An 18,586-nucleotide genomic window follows, 5' to 3' on the forward strand; every position below is an offset into this window, starting at 1 on the left:
GACGGTCACGCTCCTCCCCCTCTTTTCTCTCTTTTCTTTATTTTTTCTCTATTCTATTTTCTGGGGGGGAAACGGCAGCATGCCTCAGATCCTCGGCGGCTGGCAGTGACGTCTCCATCCCCGGACGGATGGCCGCGGCTGCTCCTTGGTTGGCTGGTAGTGGCGAGAACTCCATGACAGCGCATCCCTCCTCCTTCCCAGGCTTCGGCACCAATGTAACAAAGGTTAATGTTGGGAAAGGAGGAGGCGGGATCCGGCTGAACACTCAAAATAATATTTAATTTAAACAAAAAGACACAAACACAAATACACACACGGCAGCTGCATGTGGCTTTCTTGCTCTCGAACTGCCGTGTCCCGCTGCACTTATCCCTCTCCTCGGCTGATTAGCCCGATTGGGGCTCCAATACCGCTGCACTTATCCACCCTCCTCCTTGTCATATGCTTATAACAGGAAGGCCTCTAAAGTTTATTAACTATGGTTCAACAAGGGTCGAGTTTTGAGGTAAAACTTCCTCTCGGTCCCTCAAACTCTAACATCAAAGCATGTGTACAGATTTGTGTAGTGTCTTTACAAGATTCCACAGCTACAAAGTCATACAGAATGGATGGCCGTGGTTATGTTGTGTCTAGAAGGATCAAGTCTGGAGCTGAGTCCTCCGCTTTAACTGATAGTGCTGAGAAAGACAATACAGTATACTGCAATGAGAACCCTTTCTCTTGTAGAACAACTTACTTTAAGACTAGTAGAGCAAGGAAATAAATGTCATGGGATGGAGATCTTCAGAAATAGCCATGTTCCTCCTACGCATACCTTTGGTTTGCTCCATAAAAGACCCTGCGTACTACTATTAAAACCCCTACTCCCGTGATAATGGTCATCCTATGAAAGCCCACAGTCCGTCTGGCCAGTCTCATGTGCTCTGCTGGAGATAACCTAGGTCATCTTCAGAGGAAGTGCACTTTTTTACCATCAGGCCCGGCACAGCTGTGACCTCTGACCCCAGGATGTAGCTACTGGCCAGTCTTGATACTGCCAATCATGATAGCAATGCTTACCCACCTCATTGCTCTAATCAGAAAGATGGAATGGTCTGCATTTGTGTTTTTTTTGTTTGCCTTGTTGTCTCATTCATCTAGGTGCTCCGTGCCAGTTCAGATGCTTGCGTGTGTGTCAGCCCTCTGTTGATGTCCAAGTCAAACAGCCTTTCCATCTTTGTTTCCCTTTGTTGGTTTGCACTCTTGCTTTCTGCCTCAGATACTCCAATCTAACCACCCACATGGAGACAGTTGCACACAAACTCATACCCATACATCATTAACTTATCTTCATGTCATTCCAAACCCTTATGACTTTTCTTTATTCTTTGGAACACAAAATTGCATTTGTTGAAGAATATCCTGGTCACTTTTTTGCATATAATGAAAGTGAATGAGTGTTGGGGCTGTCAGGCTCCCAAATTACAAAAAAGCACTGTAAAGTGGATTTGTGTGCTCTATTCTGATGTCTTCTGAAGTAATTCAATAGGTAGAGTGAGATACAGACAGAAGTTATTATTTATGAAAATCTTGACATCCGCCATCCACTTTTGTGAGAGTTAATGAGGGCAGTAGTGCGGTCCAGTTTGTAAATTATTCTTTTGAGTCAGATCTTTTCCATTAATCAATTAATAAAGTTTACAAAACTGGTCTGAATTATTCATGAATCAAACTGTTTTGGTTCTAGAGTTCAACTCCCTGACTTAAAGGAATAGTTCACCCAAAAATGACAATTATTTTATTATTTACCCACCATCATGCCATCCTAGATGTGTATGACTTTATTTCTTCTGCAGAACACAAACAAAGATTTTTAGAAGAATATCTCAGCTCTGTAGGTCCATACAATGCAAGTGAATGGTGACCAAAACTTTGAAGCTCCTAAAAGCATTTAAAGGAAGCGTAAAAGGAAAACATACAACTGCATTGGTTTAATTAATGTATTCTGAAGCGATCCAGTCAGTTTTGGGTGAGAACAGACCAAAACGTAACTCCTTTTTCAGTTTAAATCTTGACATCAGCAGTCTCCTTGGAGATCGTGATTTCAAGCTCGATTACACTTCCTAGCACCATCTAGCGCTCCACGCATGCATCAAAAACGAGGAGACTGCAGTGGCAAGATTAACAGTGAACGGGAGTTATATTTTGGTCTGTTTTAACCCAAAATCAATTAGAACTCTTCAGAATACATGGATTAAACCACTGGAGTCATATGGATTAGTTTTATGTATAGTATGTCCCTCTTAGTTCTAATGTAAATTGTCTGCTGTCCCTCTTAGTTCTAATGTAAATTTTTATCTTTCTAATAATAAGTGTCTTGAGGACATTTAATGCTGGATGACAGAAAAGTTCTCCAGTTAAATGAGAGCAAGACAGAAATTGTTGTTTTCGGCCCCCCTAGTGCTGTCTCTGGTGTCACTTGCAACCTAGCGACTCTGTCCTTAAATATGTAGCCCTTTTTAAAAAACCTGGGTGTGATTTTTTGACTCAGGCTTAAATATTGAAAAACAAATTAGTGCTGTGGTGAAAACCAGCTTTTACCAACTTAGATTAATTGCTAAATTAAAACCTTTGCTCTCATTTAAAGACTTGGAGATAGTTATCCATGCTTTCATCTCATCCCGGCTTGATTATTGTAATGTTTTGTATACAAGTCTTAGTCAATCATCTTTACATTGCCTACAGTTAGTTCAGAATGCAGCCATGAGTTTACTCTCTGGAACTAGGAAGAAAGAAAGTATTACACCTGTTCTAGCTTCTCTTCACTGGATACCAGCAGGCCCGGCTCCACAGGGGGGCCTGGGTGGGCCTGACCCACCCAATCATGAACTTGGCCCACCTTGAGAACTACACCTAAACCCACCCCTCCAACTGGCCCACCTTACATCTTAAAGCTGGAGCCAGGCCTGGTTACCAGTCAAATACAGAATTGATTTTAAGGTATTATTATATGCTTTTAAAGTTATAAATGGCTTGGCCCCACTTTATCTCTCGGACCTCCTTATTCACCATCGCTCCTCCTGGAGTCTCAGATTGTCTGACAAACTTCTCCTACAGATACCACGCTCTCACATGAGGTTCAGAGGAGACTGTGCTTTCTCTGTAGTCGGCCCCAGATTATTGAAATTTACCTTTGGACATTAAGTCAGCTCCTTATCTGTATTCCTTGACTTTTGAGTGATAGCGATTTGTTTTATTGCTTGTCCTTGTATCTTGTACTGTATTATTCTATGTCTATGTTCTTTGTTTTTTTATTGTTTATGTACAGCACTTTGGTATACACTTGTTGTTTTTAAATGTACTTTATAAATAAATTGACCTTGACCTTATGCTTCCTTTATATGCTTTTTGGCGCTTCAAGGTTTTGGTCACCATTCACTTGCATTGTATGGACCTAGAGAGCTGAGATATGCTTCTCAGCTCTTTATGCACATCTTGGATGGCATAAGGGTGAATAAATGATGATAATTAAAATTTTGGGGTGAACAATTCCTTTTATTATCCAGTCGCAGTGGTTAACAGCCAACTTGCAGAAAAGATTCTCAGTGAATAATGACAGTCTGTCTATTGAATGGCTTCAAATGACTTGGGATATAGTGCACAAATCATATTGACCATTTTTATTATACCGTATAGTGCTTTTTTGTCATTTTGGAGCATGACAGCCCTAGTCCCTATTCACTGTCATTATATGGGAAAGAAAGTTGCAGGAATATTATTTGGAAAATTCACATTTTGTGTTCCATAGAAGAAAGTACTGTATGTCATACAGGTTTGGCACCATATAATGGTGAGTAAAAATGACCGAATTCATTTGTGGGTGAACTATTCCATTAAGGTTATACCCTTGGTGCTGCCCTACACTTTTTATGTATGTCTTACATTTCAGTGTTCTTCCTGACTGTCTTTCTGACCACACTATCTCTTGCCCTTCCCCTGTCCTCTCTCCCTCACAGCCGCCTGAACCGGAACCGGCTGCAGGTTCTGCCGGAGCTGCTGTTTCAATCCACACCCAAGCTGGGCCGCCTGTAAGTCACCGCTTTCCTTTGATATCAATGCCTGGAAAAGCTTGCGGTCAAACTTCCCACTGTTTTAATTTTGATCATTGTACTGGAAAGGATCTTGCTTAAATATTTGCCTTTCCCAAACACTGTTTAAAGAGGATGCTGTCAGCGTAGGGATATTTTCTGTGTTATTCCAGATGTGACTCTTTTAAATGGCCCGGGGGTCTGGACTGAACTTAATGCGACAGATCCTAGTTCTCTGCTCTTGATGGAAAGGTGAAAGTGTACTGGAGGGAATGTTTTGCTTGGACAAACTACATTCTTATTCTTGAATATTTTCCTGCTCTGCTTTGAATCACAGACAAGGCTACGCTACACTCTTTGGCCTAGCAGTCAGGGAAGACTTAATTTATGAATTTACAATCATCAATGAAACGCGTGCTAAGGTTAGGTCCGAGCTGGGCCAGGGGTTAAGCTTTACAAGTGTTTATTTTGGGGTGCTCCTTACAAGTGAAAGGTAATGTGACACGAGAGTCACTTTAGGGCGCCATTAAATTGAGCAGTTAAATGTTTCTGAAACGTTTCCATGATGCTGCTAAGATTAGATTGGCTAGCCCTGATATCGTCATTTAAAGTTGTTTGAAAGAATACACAGACACAAGCTTCTTCAGTCTTCATTCACAAACTGCAACAGTCGCTGTATGCAGCTCAGTGTTGGGTAAGTTACTCTAAAAAAGTAATTAATTACTAACTACTAATTACATCTACACTGTAATTAGATTACTGTACTAATTACTCTGTCTGAAAAGTAATTGCATTACTTATTACTAATTACTTTCTCAAACCCTTATCAACCTCGACCAGATGAAAAATACAAGGGTAGACTTGAAAATGTTCTTTTAATTCTTTCAAATAAATCATATCAAATTAATAAATTAATAAATTATTCATGAACTAGCCAAAGAATTTAAGGGGCATGGTTAAATTAGAAAATGTATATTTTAACATTAGACATTATATTTCTATTTTAAATTCACTGTTGTTTTATATAGAATTGCTCTATAGTCTGTACAGTATTTAACGCAATTACATCAGAAGTAACTGTAATTAAATTACTGAAAAATCAAGAGTAATCCTTTACTTTTTTCAATGAAAAAGTTATTTAATTACAGTAATTAGTTACTTAATAATGCATTACACCCAACACTGATGCAGCTATTTATGACACATGGCTGATCACAGCAACTGGGACTTTGTTTACAGAAATTAGATTCTCTTTTACAATAGTCACAGCTCACAGAACAGCCACTTGCCTTTCCAAGCTGGATATTAGAGACTTTATTGGACGAGTTAAAGAAATTACAGTCTCTTTTGTGCTCCAAAGCTGGCAGTAAAAAATAAAAAAAAATTGGCTTCGAATAGAGATCATCCAATATTGACAGCTTTTTAATAATTGTTCTATTTCTTCTTTTTGACCAATAAAATAAAATAATAAAGATGATTAGACTATTACAACAAAAAATGTAACATTTATTATACATATTTTACATTAGTAGGGCCAAAGCACTGAAAGTGCAGAGACCCTATTGTTCTTCTAAGAATTCTTCTTCTTTTTAAGGTTTTCGGTACTTTTGGGGTACTTAACATGTGAAAACTCTTGACATTTTACACACACATCAGAGTTGTCAGTCATTAGGGCTGGGCGAAGTTACGGGTTGGTGTTGTTTCACCTACAGTCACCATAATTGGTACAGTTCTCATCAAGCCGAACAACTATCATACTCACAGTCCTTAGCTCCACCCAACAGGAAGTCAGCCATTTTAGATTTTCTGAAAAACGCATGATTGAACTTTTAAATACTCCTCCTATGGAATTCATGTGACTGGTACCAAATTTGTGCAACATCATGCCAAGACATTGTAGATGCTAAATTGCAAATTGATTTTTCATATTTTGAACGCTGTCACCATGACGAAGCAATACATTTATGGTGAAAAATGGGAAACAGGAAGTGCCTTATATCTTCTGTGTGCATTGTGTGGTTTTGATGAAAATTCAGCTGTATATTTGGTAATGTGAGCTGATCACATTGATGCTGCTATTATGGGTCACGGTCATAGCGCCACCAACTGGTAGCAGGAAGTATGGAACTTTCAACAGACTTTGAAATAGCCCTCTTATGTTTACTTGAATTGTTTCAAAATACTTTAGAATAATGTCAAGACACTGCTGATGTAAAATTGTCAAGGGATATTTGATATCTTAAATAGTGCTCTGGCAACACATTAATTGTAATTATTCCTTACAGGCAATTGGCATTTTTTTTTTTGAGAGAGAGCCCTGCACTCTTTTTTTTTCTGCCAATGTGTGAACGGCTTGTAACGAAACGTAAAAAATGAGCCCTATTAAAGCCTATAGACTGATTTTCATGCGAAAGGAGCGGGTCGGTTTTGCCGTGAAAATCAAAAGGATGTGATGTTTATGCACGCTCCCGAGAGCCTTGCCTCAGTGCTTCTCTTCCGCTATTCAACAGCGACAACAAACTACAACACTAGATAACGTTATCTTAGAGATGGAGTCCAGCAAACGTTCGGCTCCCAGCACAACACTGACTCCTACACAAACTCAGAGTAAGCCAAAAAAAAAAGAAAAAGAAAAGAAAAAAGATTATCTATTGAATCCCATCTGGCTAAGCGGGAACGTGATCGTGGTCAAGCAAAAACTAGAGTGAACATTGGCAGGGCATTTGATTCATGGAGGGACCTTCATTCGGTTTTGGGGATCAAAACTGACCCTGAATTGGCATTTTTCTTATTGGACTTGTAAGCTTACATAACTGCAAAGCATGTGAAATATAGTGCCACAAGGATTGATCTGTGTAATTTTAGCTGACTTGATCTTGCCTGCTAATGCTTATGAATTGCATGCTACCTTGCTTCGTAACTTTCAAATAATTTCAACAATCTTCTCTTAATACTAAATGTCAGGTATACAGGATAAATGTAAGCAAATATGCTGGTTTCTTGATTGTAGTACAACATATGACATACAAAACATACAATAGTGCAACATAACATTGCAGTGCAACAGTAAACTGTCTGGTATAGTTCGGTAGTATGTTGCTGTATGTGTATCAGTATGCTATGTTAGCTGATAAGTAGTTTTAGTTTAGTCTCAAAGTTTGTAGTAAAACAATCATAACTGTGTAATTTTAATTATGTAGCTAATCTGTCAGCATGATGCCGGTGGATCACATTCAGTCTCTTTATATGTTACATCATTGTTTTGGCCGATGCTCGCTCGCATCCCTATGGAGTGTGTGCACGAGCACGAGCACGAGCACGAGCAACAGGTAGCTGGCTGCAGTTCACTTAATGGCCATAGGTGTCATTAATAACAAGGGTTTCTGAATCTTATACACTGCACCTTTAAAATGTCATTAAATTTTGGATTTGCATCCCAACAGGATGTCGGCCATTTTGAATTATTAAATATTGCAGTCTCTGAGTTTTTAAATACTCCTCCTAGGGGATTCATGAGACTGTCACCACATTTAGAAAATATTATGCCAAGACATTGAAGATGCTAAATTGTGAACAGATTTTTGATATATCGAATGGTGTTGCGATTGTGAGGCATTAAATTCATTGCGAAAATGGGAAACAGAAAGTGTCTCATATCTTCTGCATGCAATGTGTGATTTAGATCAAAATTGAGCTGTATGTTTAGTCATGGGGGCTAATCACATGGATGTGACTATTTTGGGTCGTGATCATAGCGCCTCCACCTGGCAGCAGGATGTGTGGCTCTTACAACAGACTTTAAAATAGTTCTCTTATTTTTACCCAAATTGCTTAAAAATTGTTTAGAATAATGTCAAATACCAAATGCATTGTCCACCTCGCATTGTTTTCCGAAAGCCACAGGGTGGAAATGGACCCACGGTGCTTGGGCCCATAACGCTTCTTGCAGCTATAATAATAATAATAATAATAATAATAATTATTATTATTATTATTATTATTATTATTATTATTATTAGTAATTTCAAGTCATTATATTATTATTAATAATAATAATTATTATTATTATTATTATTATTATTATTATTATTATTATTATTATTATTATAGTTATACAAAGTTTTGCAAAATTTAAAAAAAGGTGAGCACAGATGAATGTTGTTGTTTCTGGTTGAATACAAATTGATGTAATGCTATTATTGGGTGCTCTTCTTTAGACATTCATCAAAGCATCCAAATTATCATTGATCTGATATTAACAAATAACCTATAGAAAAGTGGAAAAGTGTGAACATTGGTAAAAAAGAAAGAAATAAAAAATAAATATCTCTAGCAATGATATTCGGATATCACAGATCCACGTATTGGTGCAGGAGTGAACAGGTTGAGGCGAAATTCCAAAAGTTTACACTAAATATTTACACTAAAACATTATAAATTACAGTTTATGATGTTTGTTCCCTCTCTTTTTTTTTACTGTTTTCTAAATGTAAACTGGAGTATGCTAATGAAGGTTGTCCAGGGCAGGAGTGGTTTATGGCGGGGCTTGTAACTTTGCCTTGTCAGGGTTCGTTAGGCTGGTTGACGTTAGTGGTATGAATGGCCTCACCCATAACCTTCCCATTAAAAACCACAAACCCGACCAGCTGGGGAGAGTAAGCCAACCGTGTCACACACGGGAAGGGTTAGGCAGAGCGAGGCTGGGGCCAACTGTGGCCAGCAGGCTTGGAAACACTGTCAGGGGTCAGGGAAAGGTAAAGAGCACATTTTAACTCTGAGTAAGACAGAGGAAGTAGTGGAATGAAATGGGAGCAGAGGGCGTTACGGATGAATAATGGAGGAAAGAGTGAGGATGGGAGCTGAGCGTGGCTGGGTGTTGTGCGATGGAGGCTGGGACGGACAGAGAGGTCTGTGAGCCACAGGATAAATCCCTGCAGAGCCATGTGCGGAGCTACCATGGTAACGACTGGCAGAAGCCATTTGTGGTCGGTAGCCTGGAAAGATTGTGGTTACAGTTACAGATTTCACTGTTTGGGCTTAGAAATGTACCTCACACTAAATGCAAACACACACAAGCGTGCTTACTTAATCTGTGGTTTGGTCCAGCTCAACTCTTAAAATTTGCCCTTCCTTGCCCTGTTCTAAGAAGGATAGATCATTCTGTCTAGCCATTTAAACCTCCTCGTTGATGGATAATGAAAAGCGAATGCAGAATTGGAAGGCATGCCTGCTTCTATTTATTAATGGTGTAGCTAAATGGGCCCCTATATTAACTTCAGTTCCTGTGCAGAGTCGGGCCCCAGTGTTGGTAATGCAGGATATTTCAGTCAGTGATACCCATGAGACCCGGCCACTCCCTGCCATTTCTCCAAGCTCAGGTTGCAATGATTGGTGCATTAAGACAAATAGGGAATCTGAATGCATCATCTTGTCTTATGTCCCCTTCCCCTTAGCCAGTTTGAAGCTTTCTAGCTCTTTAATCTTCCAGGTGCAATTATCTCCACAGAGGTGAACAGTTAGTCTGCATGAAATGACCAGTGGATATCAGTGAAGGCCCCTCAGAACAACAGTCATAGACTGACTGGATCTTGAGTTTTTCTGATGCCTTGTTTTTAATATTTTTAGCACTGTAATTTTAAGTACATTAATTAGCATGCTGACAGAGTGCTGTGGTTTAGCTGTTAGAAGGTTTGCATGGTAAAACCCTCTCGGAAATGTTGCGTCTTTAAATTCATCCACTTTAAAACACTGCTACTTCAGCTATACACATTCAGACAGACAACTTTTGCGAATGTGTTGCATCTCGCACTGTTTTTTGTGCGTCTAGGCATAAGCATTACTTTTTTAAAGCTGAAGTGTGTAATTTTTGAGCCACTTGTGTCACCAAACAAAATCTTGCACAATCTTACATTATACTTAATAAGCCAACAATGAGTGTGTTCATGTTAATGCCTTAATTGTCTTTCCTTTATTAGTGTTAGGTCATAAATGGTTTAAGATCAACAGTGGTAGATGTTTTTGCCCATTACCCCGATTTCGCTAGTTTTTCGCTTGTGGAATTATTACCGATAGCAATTTGCTTCTGCCATGATTCTTAAATTGACACCAACTTGGAAAATCAGGGCTCAAAGAAAATCCTGAGTCTTGTAATTACGATTTTGTGATGTCGTTCATGTGCGATCAACTCGTAAATACGATCATTCCGACATGACTTGAATGCACCAATAGAGCTGTGTTTGATAGCATCACAAAGCTACAGTGTTTACACTTTTCTCGGAAATCAACCTACGAATGGCTTATATTTTCTTCGTTGTATTTTAACATTGAAACAAATGACAAATTTCAGTCTTAAAATGGCACGTCAAATTAAAAACAGTCTAACTTTTTATAATGCATGTTGAGAGCCCTGCACTCTGTTAGCACACCATAAGAAACATGTCTGATCAGGGCCTGATCAGTCCAAACCCAGCCTGGTTATACATGACTTCTTTAAGTCTGATAAGTCGAATAGTCGTTCAGAAAACCCACTGACTTGTCAATTTTGAAAATAAGTAGTTTTGCATATTCCTAGCCTGATACACATGTGAGTTCTTAAGTTGGGTCCAGTCCAGTATGTTTTCCTCCCTCTGAGAACACAGTTTTGTTTGCCCACAGTTTTTGTATCACGAAGGACTTCTTGTTTCTTCCATTTTTTTCCTTTTTCTCTGACAAGTTTTTAATTTTGAGAAGTTGTTTTCTTTTATTTACGTGAAACAAATCACTATCCCATACATCAAGCTCGCTCCCCTCATGCTTTGCCCCGCTCCTGTTGGCCCTAAGTGGTGAAGTTCAGTGCAACAGATGGGCGGGGGTCTGGCCCTTTCATTCTTACAAACACAAACCATGTCTCAACTCCAGCCTAGATCACGAACATGAATCCAGAAGTCTGCAGCCACTCTCAAACCATTCAGCTCATTGGTTCCAATAATGAGCTCTTCATAATGCTTTTCAACGTGTTTTTACCGAGTGTATTGTTAATGCCTTGTAATGACTTAAGGCAGAGTTAAAGATTGATTAATGGCTTATTAACCCTAGTTGTAGCTTCACCTAATGAACTTATTTAAGAATTTGAGCTAAGAAAAGAAAGTTGCTCTAGTGCTGCTGTACAATATAAATGGTTATTAGCAGGTAATTAGGATCATACTGTAACTCAATGCCATTATATTGCTGTGCAAAGCAATGCATAGTTTTTCTACCCACAATAGCTGACTAATAATTCAACATGCCCCAAGCACATAAACCATAGAGCTATGGCTCAGAGCTTTCAGAAGTGGCCTACTAATTGTTTTCAGAGAAATAAACCCTCACAGATTCCAGCCAAGCGTCTTCCAAAATAGGGCTGTGCTCAGCCGGTTTCAAAAAGTTAGACAGCTTTGTGATTTACTCCAAAGACATATTTAGATAAATACAAGCTACAAAGACTTTGGAGTCCTGACAGAAAGCCAACTACATACAGAAAGCTCAACTAAAAACTTAATGTTTTTTTCTTGAATGGTGCTGGTTTCCAAGGGTTGTTAGCTGATTGATGTACATCAGGGGAATTTGAAATTCACAGTTTGGACTTGGTAGATGGTAATAGATGAAGTAACCCCCTGAAGAAAATGAATCAGACAAGGCTAATATTCCCAACTAATTTCAGCTAATCTGAAAACCATGAATTACTCATCATATACCTGAGTGCTGTTCTTAGAATCAGTGGCATAGCCTGTAGCTTCCTTGTCAGATGTGAGGAAATCAAGATCATGTTGGTCAAAAAAAAAAAAGATGACAATTTATTCATTATATAAATGAATAAATAAACCTGTTTGCACTGTTTTGGAGTTGCTTTGCTTTGTCTTGTGGATCTGCTGTATAGAGAATGTCAAGTACGGAAAGTGTAAAATGTACCGTCATTTAATATTTTGAATATGTTTTATATGTAAATACATGTACACCTGAGAAAAGACCAAGTTGAAAACTTGGTTGTGACTTTAAAGAAGCTTGAAAGCGGAGGAGAATGTCCATTCATGTAAAAATGAATGGGAGAATCGTAACTCTCAATATGGTGGCTGAAGTCCTGCCTTTCATTTAAAAAAGCCAATCACTTTTTCGATGGAGAAATTGCCCTTTTTTACTCTTCTATGCATATGTGCATTAGCTGGACTACCTATTGTGTTAGTTTAGCTAAAATTAGCGCAATTTATGATACCATTGTTGTCATATTTTATTCCTGATTTAAAATAAGTTATTGGAATGTAACTTGACCAACAGCTTTGGAAATTTTTAACCATTCAAGTAGATAAGAGCTGTATGGCTGAAAATAACTGCCAGAGGGTGTTGCCAAGATGGCTGCTGAGTAAACTGACTTGCTGAGATTTAGTTCAGAAATTCGTCCAAAATGCTGATTTGTTACTCGATTCAAATTTGGAAGCTCACACAGCCTCAATAAGTTTATCAAACTTCGGAAAATTGTCCACATGAGGATCTGTATGCAGATGTGCTATGTAAGTCAGCAGCCAGATTCTCACCTCAACTGCAATTTGTAGTTTTCAGCTGAAGGCAAAATCTAAAATGCTGGCTATATATTTTTTTGGACAGGAGGTTTATGTGTTTGTTGTGTGCACTGAAATATCCCATTACATGTGTAAGCAATTTAGCGTCCAAATAAAGGAAAAAATATTTGCGTTAGAGGGAACGTTTAGTTGTTAAAATTTAGATACAGTTTAGGCCTCCTTTGCACATTGTTGCAAGAGATTACAAATAAATATGTTAGCAAACGCGTGAAAACGATTTTGAGAAGTTTGTTTAGTTTCCTCTGTGGCTTGTTAAAAGCACAATCTCTGGATACCATGTAAAATCCAGTGGCAGTATGTTTGCCGTTGTGAAACCATGGTAATTTAATATCAGACTTTCATTGCTAAATCTGCAAGGTAAAAAAAAAAAAAAAATCATTGAATTTTACAGAAGACTGTTGGCTTGTAGTCTTTTTATAATATATTTATTATATAATGTAATATATTTCACAGCATGTTTTGAAATCCTATCTTCTCCCCGCACTCTTTGGTGCCTCAATCAGACACATGAGACCAGGTGGAGGGGATGGTTTTCTAAAAGGCCTGAATGACAAGTTGACTAAAGTCAGAGAATTGGTGGCCTGTGGGAACACTGTGTGCTGTATTTATGGAAGAGATGGGGTTGGTCTGTAGCATGAATAAATCTCCAACATTGTGTGGGGTCCACAGAGCCACCCAGTGTTCCAAAAACTGCACTGCTGTGAGTGTTGCACTGAAGGGATTCTTCTAACGTCTTCTACTATTGGTGCAGAGCAGCCCTTTGTCACTCATACAAGCCTGTGAAGTCTGCTGTACACCTACACAGCCCCACCAGAGAGAGAATGCGAGAGAGAGTTATGGGTCAATGAGTAATGTAGATAAATGAGTGATTTATTTTAAAAAATTAACCTTGCAATCTGTGCTGCTTCATTATTGCAATACCAGATGTTTTAATACTAAGTATTATAAGATAAATCTATACAGTGTCAAAGATCGTTGTAGAAAATGGTGTTGTACAGCAGTATTAATGTTTAAAGATTGTGTGACTTCTTGGTTATCTGATTCGTACTCTTCATAACTCTATTAATCAGCTGTTTGGCTGCTGAAGAATGTGAGAGGAAACCTGGAGGGAAATGCATGTAATGACGATTAATCAGTGTTGTATAAAGTATCCATTTGTTATACTTGAGAAAAAGTAAAGATACCTTCATGGAAATTGACTCAAGTAAAAGTTAAAGTAGCTCATGAGAAAACAACTTAAGTAAAAGTATTAAAGTAACTGATTTTAATACATTACACATTAATCCATTAGTATCAAAAGTACAAGTAAATCGCATAAATTACGGAACAGTTCATTAAACCCATGGCAACTTATTTGATTGGTGGTGCTCATCATTTATTCACCCTCATGCCATCCTAGATGTGTATGACTTTCTTTCATCTGCAGAACACAAACAAAGATTTTTAGAAGAATATTTCAGCTTTATAGGTCAATTCAATGCAAGTGACGATTGGTGGCCAGATATTTCAAGATACTAAAAGCAAATTAAGGGAGCATAAAGTTATCCATTCTACTACAGTGGTTAAATCCATGTGTTCTGAAGCGATTCAGTTGGTTTTGGGTGAGAACAAACCAAATCGTAACTCATTTTCAAGGTATATCTTGCCATGCAATCTCTTGGCACGATCATGATGTCAAGCTCGATTTAACTTTCTAGTGCTTGACACATACGCAGAGCCCTAGATGGTGCTATAGGAAGTGTAATCAAGCTTGAAATCCTGATCGCCAAGGAGACTGCTAATGTCAAGATTTATAATCGAAAAAAAAAAAAAAAGGAGTTATATTTTGGTCTATTGTCACCCAAAACCAATTGGATCCATTCAGAAGATATTGATGAAACCACTGGAGTCTTATAGATTACTTTTATGCTGCATTTATGTGCTTTTTGGACCTTCAAAGGTCTGGCCACCATTCACTTGCATTGAATTGACCTACATAACAGCAATATTCTTCTGAAAATCGTTTGTGTTCTGCAAAAAAAAAAAAGAAAGTCATACACATCTTGGATCGAATGAGGGTGAGAAAATTATTAGAGAATTTTAATTTTTAAATAAACTATCCCTTTAATGGCGCATTCAAGTCACACCAGAATGATTATATTTATGGGATGAGTGTAAATGAACACCACAGTCTATAAAAATTTGAACACTGAAGGAGAGAGTTGAGTCATATTAGTGACCAGAACAGAGACTTGTTGGGGTGGGCTCTTTTAATTTGGGCCAATAAGCAACCACCCAGCAACCACACAGAACACCCTGGCAACTGCATAGCAATGTGCTAAAAACAGAGTTAAAACAACAGTATAGCAACAACCTGACAACCTCCTAGAACTCCATGGTAACTGCAGAGCAATGTGCTAAAAACACAGAAAACAACTTAGCAACAGAACAGTAACAACCTGGCAACCACATAATGTAGCAATGCGCTAAAACACACAGCAGAGATCACCTTTACAGCTGCATAGCATGCCCTGGCAACCATCCAGAAAACCCTTGTAAGCACATACTGTAGCATAAATGTGCTACAAAGCAAATATAACACTTTAGCAACCACAAGAAAACTAGTTTTGCTTAGGCAAAGACCATTCACATCTTCATAAAATATAAAAATAAATATTGCTTGACAATTTCATGAGCATTGGTACAGTAATTATTCATACACATCGCACCTTGGTTAAATGTCAAATGTGAACACGTGATTGACTTTTATATGAACAGGTCTCCTGGAAAGGTTGGAGACTGATTATGCATAACTTCATTATTTCACAGCTTTCATAATGTTTAAGCCTTAACTTATCAAACTAATTAGTCAAAAAACAAATTTGACAGTTTCTTGTCTTCCCCAGTGGAAACGGAACGCATAATCTGGCATGCGCTTCAATTGTGATTTTGATTCAGATTCATGATTCGCAAACCAAATCATTCAGACGGCTTTTTGAATCTTTTTGTTCAGTTCAAAAGAATACATTTTAAAAGATTCAACTCAAATGATTCTTTCAACGAATCACACATAACTATCGCCGATCTGCACGCATTTTTGCACATATAGCTATTATTTTTTTTGCGGTGTTATGTCGCTAAAGTAATCAAAGAGTCTGGAGAAATTTATTGGAGTAAAAGTATCAGTTTTCTCTTCAAAATGTAGTGCAATGAAAGTAAAAGTCCAAAGAAATATTTATAATCAAGTAAAGTACAAATATGAAAAAAACTGTACTTAAGTACGTACTTCGTTACTATACACCTCTGCGATTAATTTAAAAGCCCAGTGACATCTCAACCACTTGGAGACCCATAAATGTCAACATGAAATCACAATTGACCCCATTTAGTTTTTTAATACATTTTCCTTGTTTTATTGTGCACAAATCATCAGTGAATTATTCTGAAGACAAAAATGTTTGTCAATGTTTCCTGCTGGGGAAAAAAAATGGCCTAAACCAGCCTAGGTTGGTTTGCTGGTCTTAGCTGGTCTCCCGAACTGGTCAGGCTTGTCTAGTCAGGCCAACCAGCTAAACTGTTTTGTTTTGTCTTGTTTTGTTTTGTGCTTTTTTGTGTTGTGTTGTGTTGTGTTCTTTTGTTTTGTTTTGTACTTTGCAATCTCTTCCCTCAAACACCTCTAGCTCTAGGAATGAAACATCCACTTTCTAAAATAATTGGATAAAAAAAATGGATTTTTTTAAAAAAAATTTTTATTGTATATAATGTTTCAATACATTATATATTCAGAATAAAGAAGTAAAATGGGTTATTTCATATTCAAATATGGAAGTAAATTGGGTTGTGAATGCTGTTTCATGTTGGCTTTTAAGAATAATTGCAGGTCAAAGAAAAGTTCTTTCACATGCTGCTTTAAGGCATCTTGTTTCAAGAAAGAAAAAGTGACAGCACTTGCAGAAACAGCATAGAGAGAGAGAGAGAGAGAGAGAGAGAGAGAGAGAGAGAGAAATTCCGTTGAAAAGCTCAGTTCATTTCAGTTCAAGACCTGTGTGTCAGTAATTGCTAACATGCAAAATGTGAGATCTGTTTATTGGTACTTCATTCACGCAGTGCTTTCGTCTTAAGTCTTTACAGTGATCTGTACTCTGGACTGTACCCAGCCAAGATGGATCTTAGGAGAAATAGCACTAAGTTAGAGTATACTTCTCTACAGAAGCACAAGAGAGGGGAATAGGCCTAATACGCTGTGTTGATTGAGGGCGCCTATTATTTGGGAAATAGTTTGGGGCCATTATGTACTGGGGTGTTTATCACAGGTGGTTCCCATGACAACCGGTTGAGATCGTAATTGGATTTAAATGGGCAGAACTGCTTGCACATGTTCGAATGCACTGCAGTGACCACGCACTCAAACTTTCCTTCTCTAGCAGCACAGCCTCCAAATGAATCTTTAGTCTCTTCCTGTGACTGAAAAATTAAAGAGCCTGCCACTCGATCATTCTTAGAGTTCCATTAACATCACCCAGACACAAGTTAAGACACCTTCACTGTGTAGATTTAACCTTTTTGGCAGAGATCACTAATATATTACACTACTTACTAACTGGCAAGGCTTAAAGTTACAATATTTATTTATTTTGTAACTATTCATGCTGATCTGACGCATATGTGCATGTTAGAGAGGTAAATTACATCTTCTGCCACTACTAGATACCTAGCTGACAAAAAAAGAAAAACCCAGATTAAACCAGCCTAAAATGGTTTGCTGGTCTTAGTTGGTTTGAACAGGCTGGTCTGTTTGCTAAACCAGCTGAGTACTAGCTTTGCCAGGCTCTGAGACCAGATAGATCAGAAAACAATCTTAGGCTGGTTTAAGCCTAAATATTTTCAGCAGGGTAGAAAGAGTTGAACAGATTGAATGCAAGCTTTGCGTATCAAGTGTAATATTAAACCAACACTAAGCCCTGTGTCAGGCATCCCGGTGCATTTAGAGGCATTAGAGTAATTGTGTACATTAGACTTAATGGTTTTATTTAGGTTTAAACTTTCCTCAGGGTTGTTAAACTGTTGAACCCATCCTGGTACACTAGACGGCAAACTTACTGGAAGTATTAGCCATGCCGCTTTTTACATGTGTGAACAAAGCACACAATGCGCCCAAGGAATGTTTTTCATACGAAAGTGCGCATCTTGGAAAAGCCAGGGTGAAAAAGAAAACAAACAAAACCCTATTAATGCAGCAGTGCTCATGTTGATTGGATTCCTCCAGCTGCCAGCAGTACTGTTGCCCTTAACACAAGGCTGGAAAAAGATTTCTGACAGGCCAGTACATTTTTGCCATTCTGCTGTGTTTATAAGAACATCTGAATCAACAGCAACACAACCCTAGCTTCTGTTCTTGCATAGAAGCACTTGTCTTGTGGATATGTCAAGCACCCAGCATTCTGGTCAAATGTCAGTTTTCTCTTTGACTTGCCTGAGCTGGAATAAAGTGGCACAGTCAGTGGGAAGTTAAGTGGGAGAATGGGTGATTACAGGCAAGTTAGTCATTGACCCGGCCATCCGGAACGGGACATGCAGCTTGCCCGCTTTCATACACTCAGTGGCTGGTTTACAGTGAGAGCAGCATGCTAAACAAAATGCTCTGGTCACTTTATGAGAGTGAAAAGAAAGCTAACTGTTTGGGTTCACTTCCAGGCTGCCCTTCTTTTATTATGGACTCAATTGTCACTTAGCTAATTACATCTTCTTTTTATGATCCGAGGCCATGCTTGCAGCTAGCTTCTTTCAGGCAACAATGGGAAGGTCTGTGGAGCATAGGGACCTAAGTGAAAACAGACTCCTCGACTTTGTCGTTGTTGTTTTCTCTTTTATCTTCCTGTGCGACTCCAGAAAGTGAGTACAGATATTCAAACCTCCATTAGTCATTCTGGCCACCACATCATGAGGAGT

At 38.3% G+C, this 18,586-nt stretch overlaps 1 protein-coding gene across 2 annotated transcripts in view; it reads left to right on the plus strand.

Moving 5' to 3' along the window:
- The window catches only part of LOC127418211 (slit homolog 3 protein-like), a 235,366-nt gene that overhangs the window by 31,295 nt on the left and 185,485 nt on the right, over window positions 1-18,586 (plus strand). For both annotated transcript variants that reach the window (XR_007893387.1, XM_051658665.1), the window contains exon 5: window positions 3,996-4,067. Coding sequence is in view for 1 of the 2 variants with exons in the window: in XM_051658665.1 (XP_051514625.1) it covers window positions 3,996-4,067 (72 nt within the window). In the remaining variant the exon portion in view is untranslated. The remainder of the gene's footprint in view (window positions 1-3,995; window positions 4,068-18,586) is intronic.

This window comes from Myxocyprinus asiaticus, chromosome 27, assembly GCF_019703515.2.
Source record: "Myxocyprinus asiaticus isolate MX2 ecotype Aquarium Trade chromosome 27, UBuf_Myxa_2, whole genome shotgun sequence".
NCBI lineage: Eukaryota > Metazoa > Chordata > Actinopteri > Cypriniformes > Catostomidae > Myxocyprinus > Myxocyprinus asiaticus.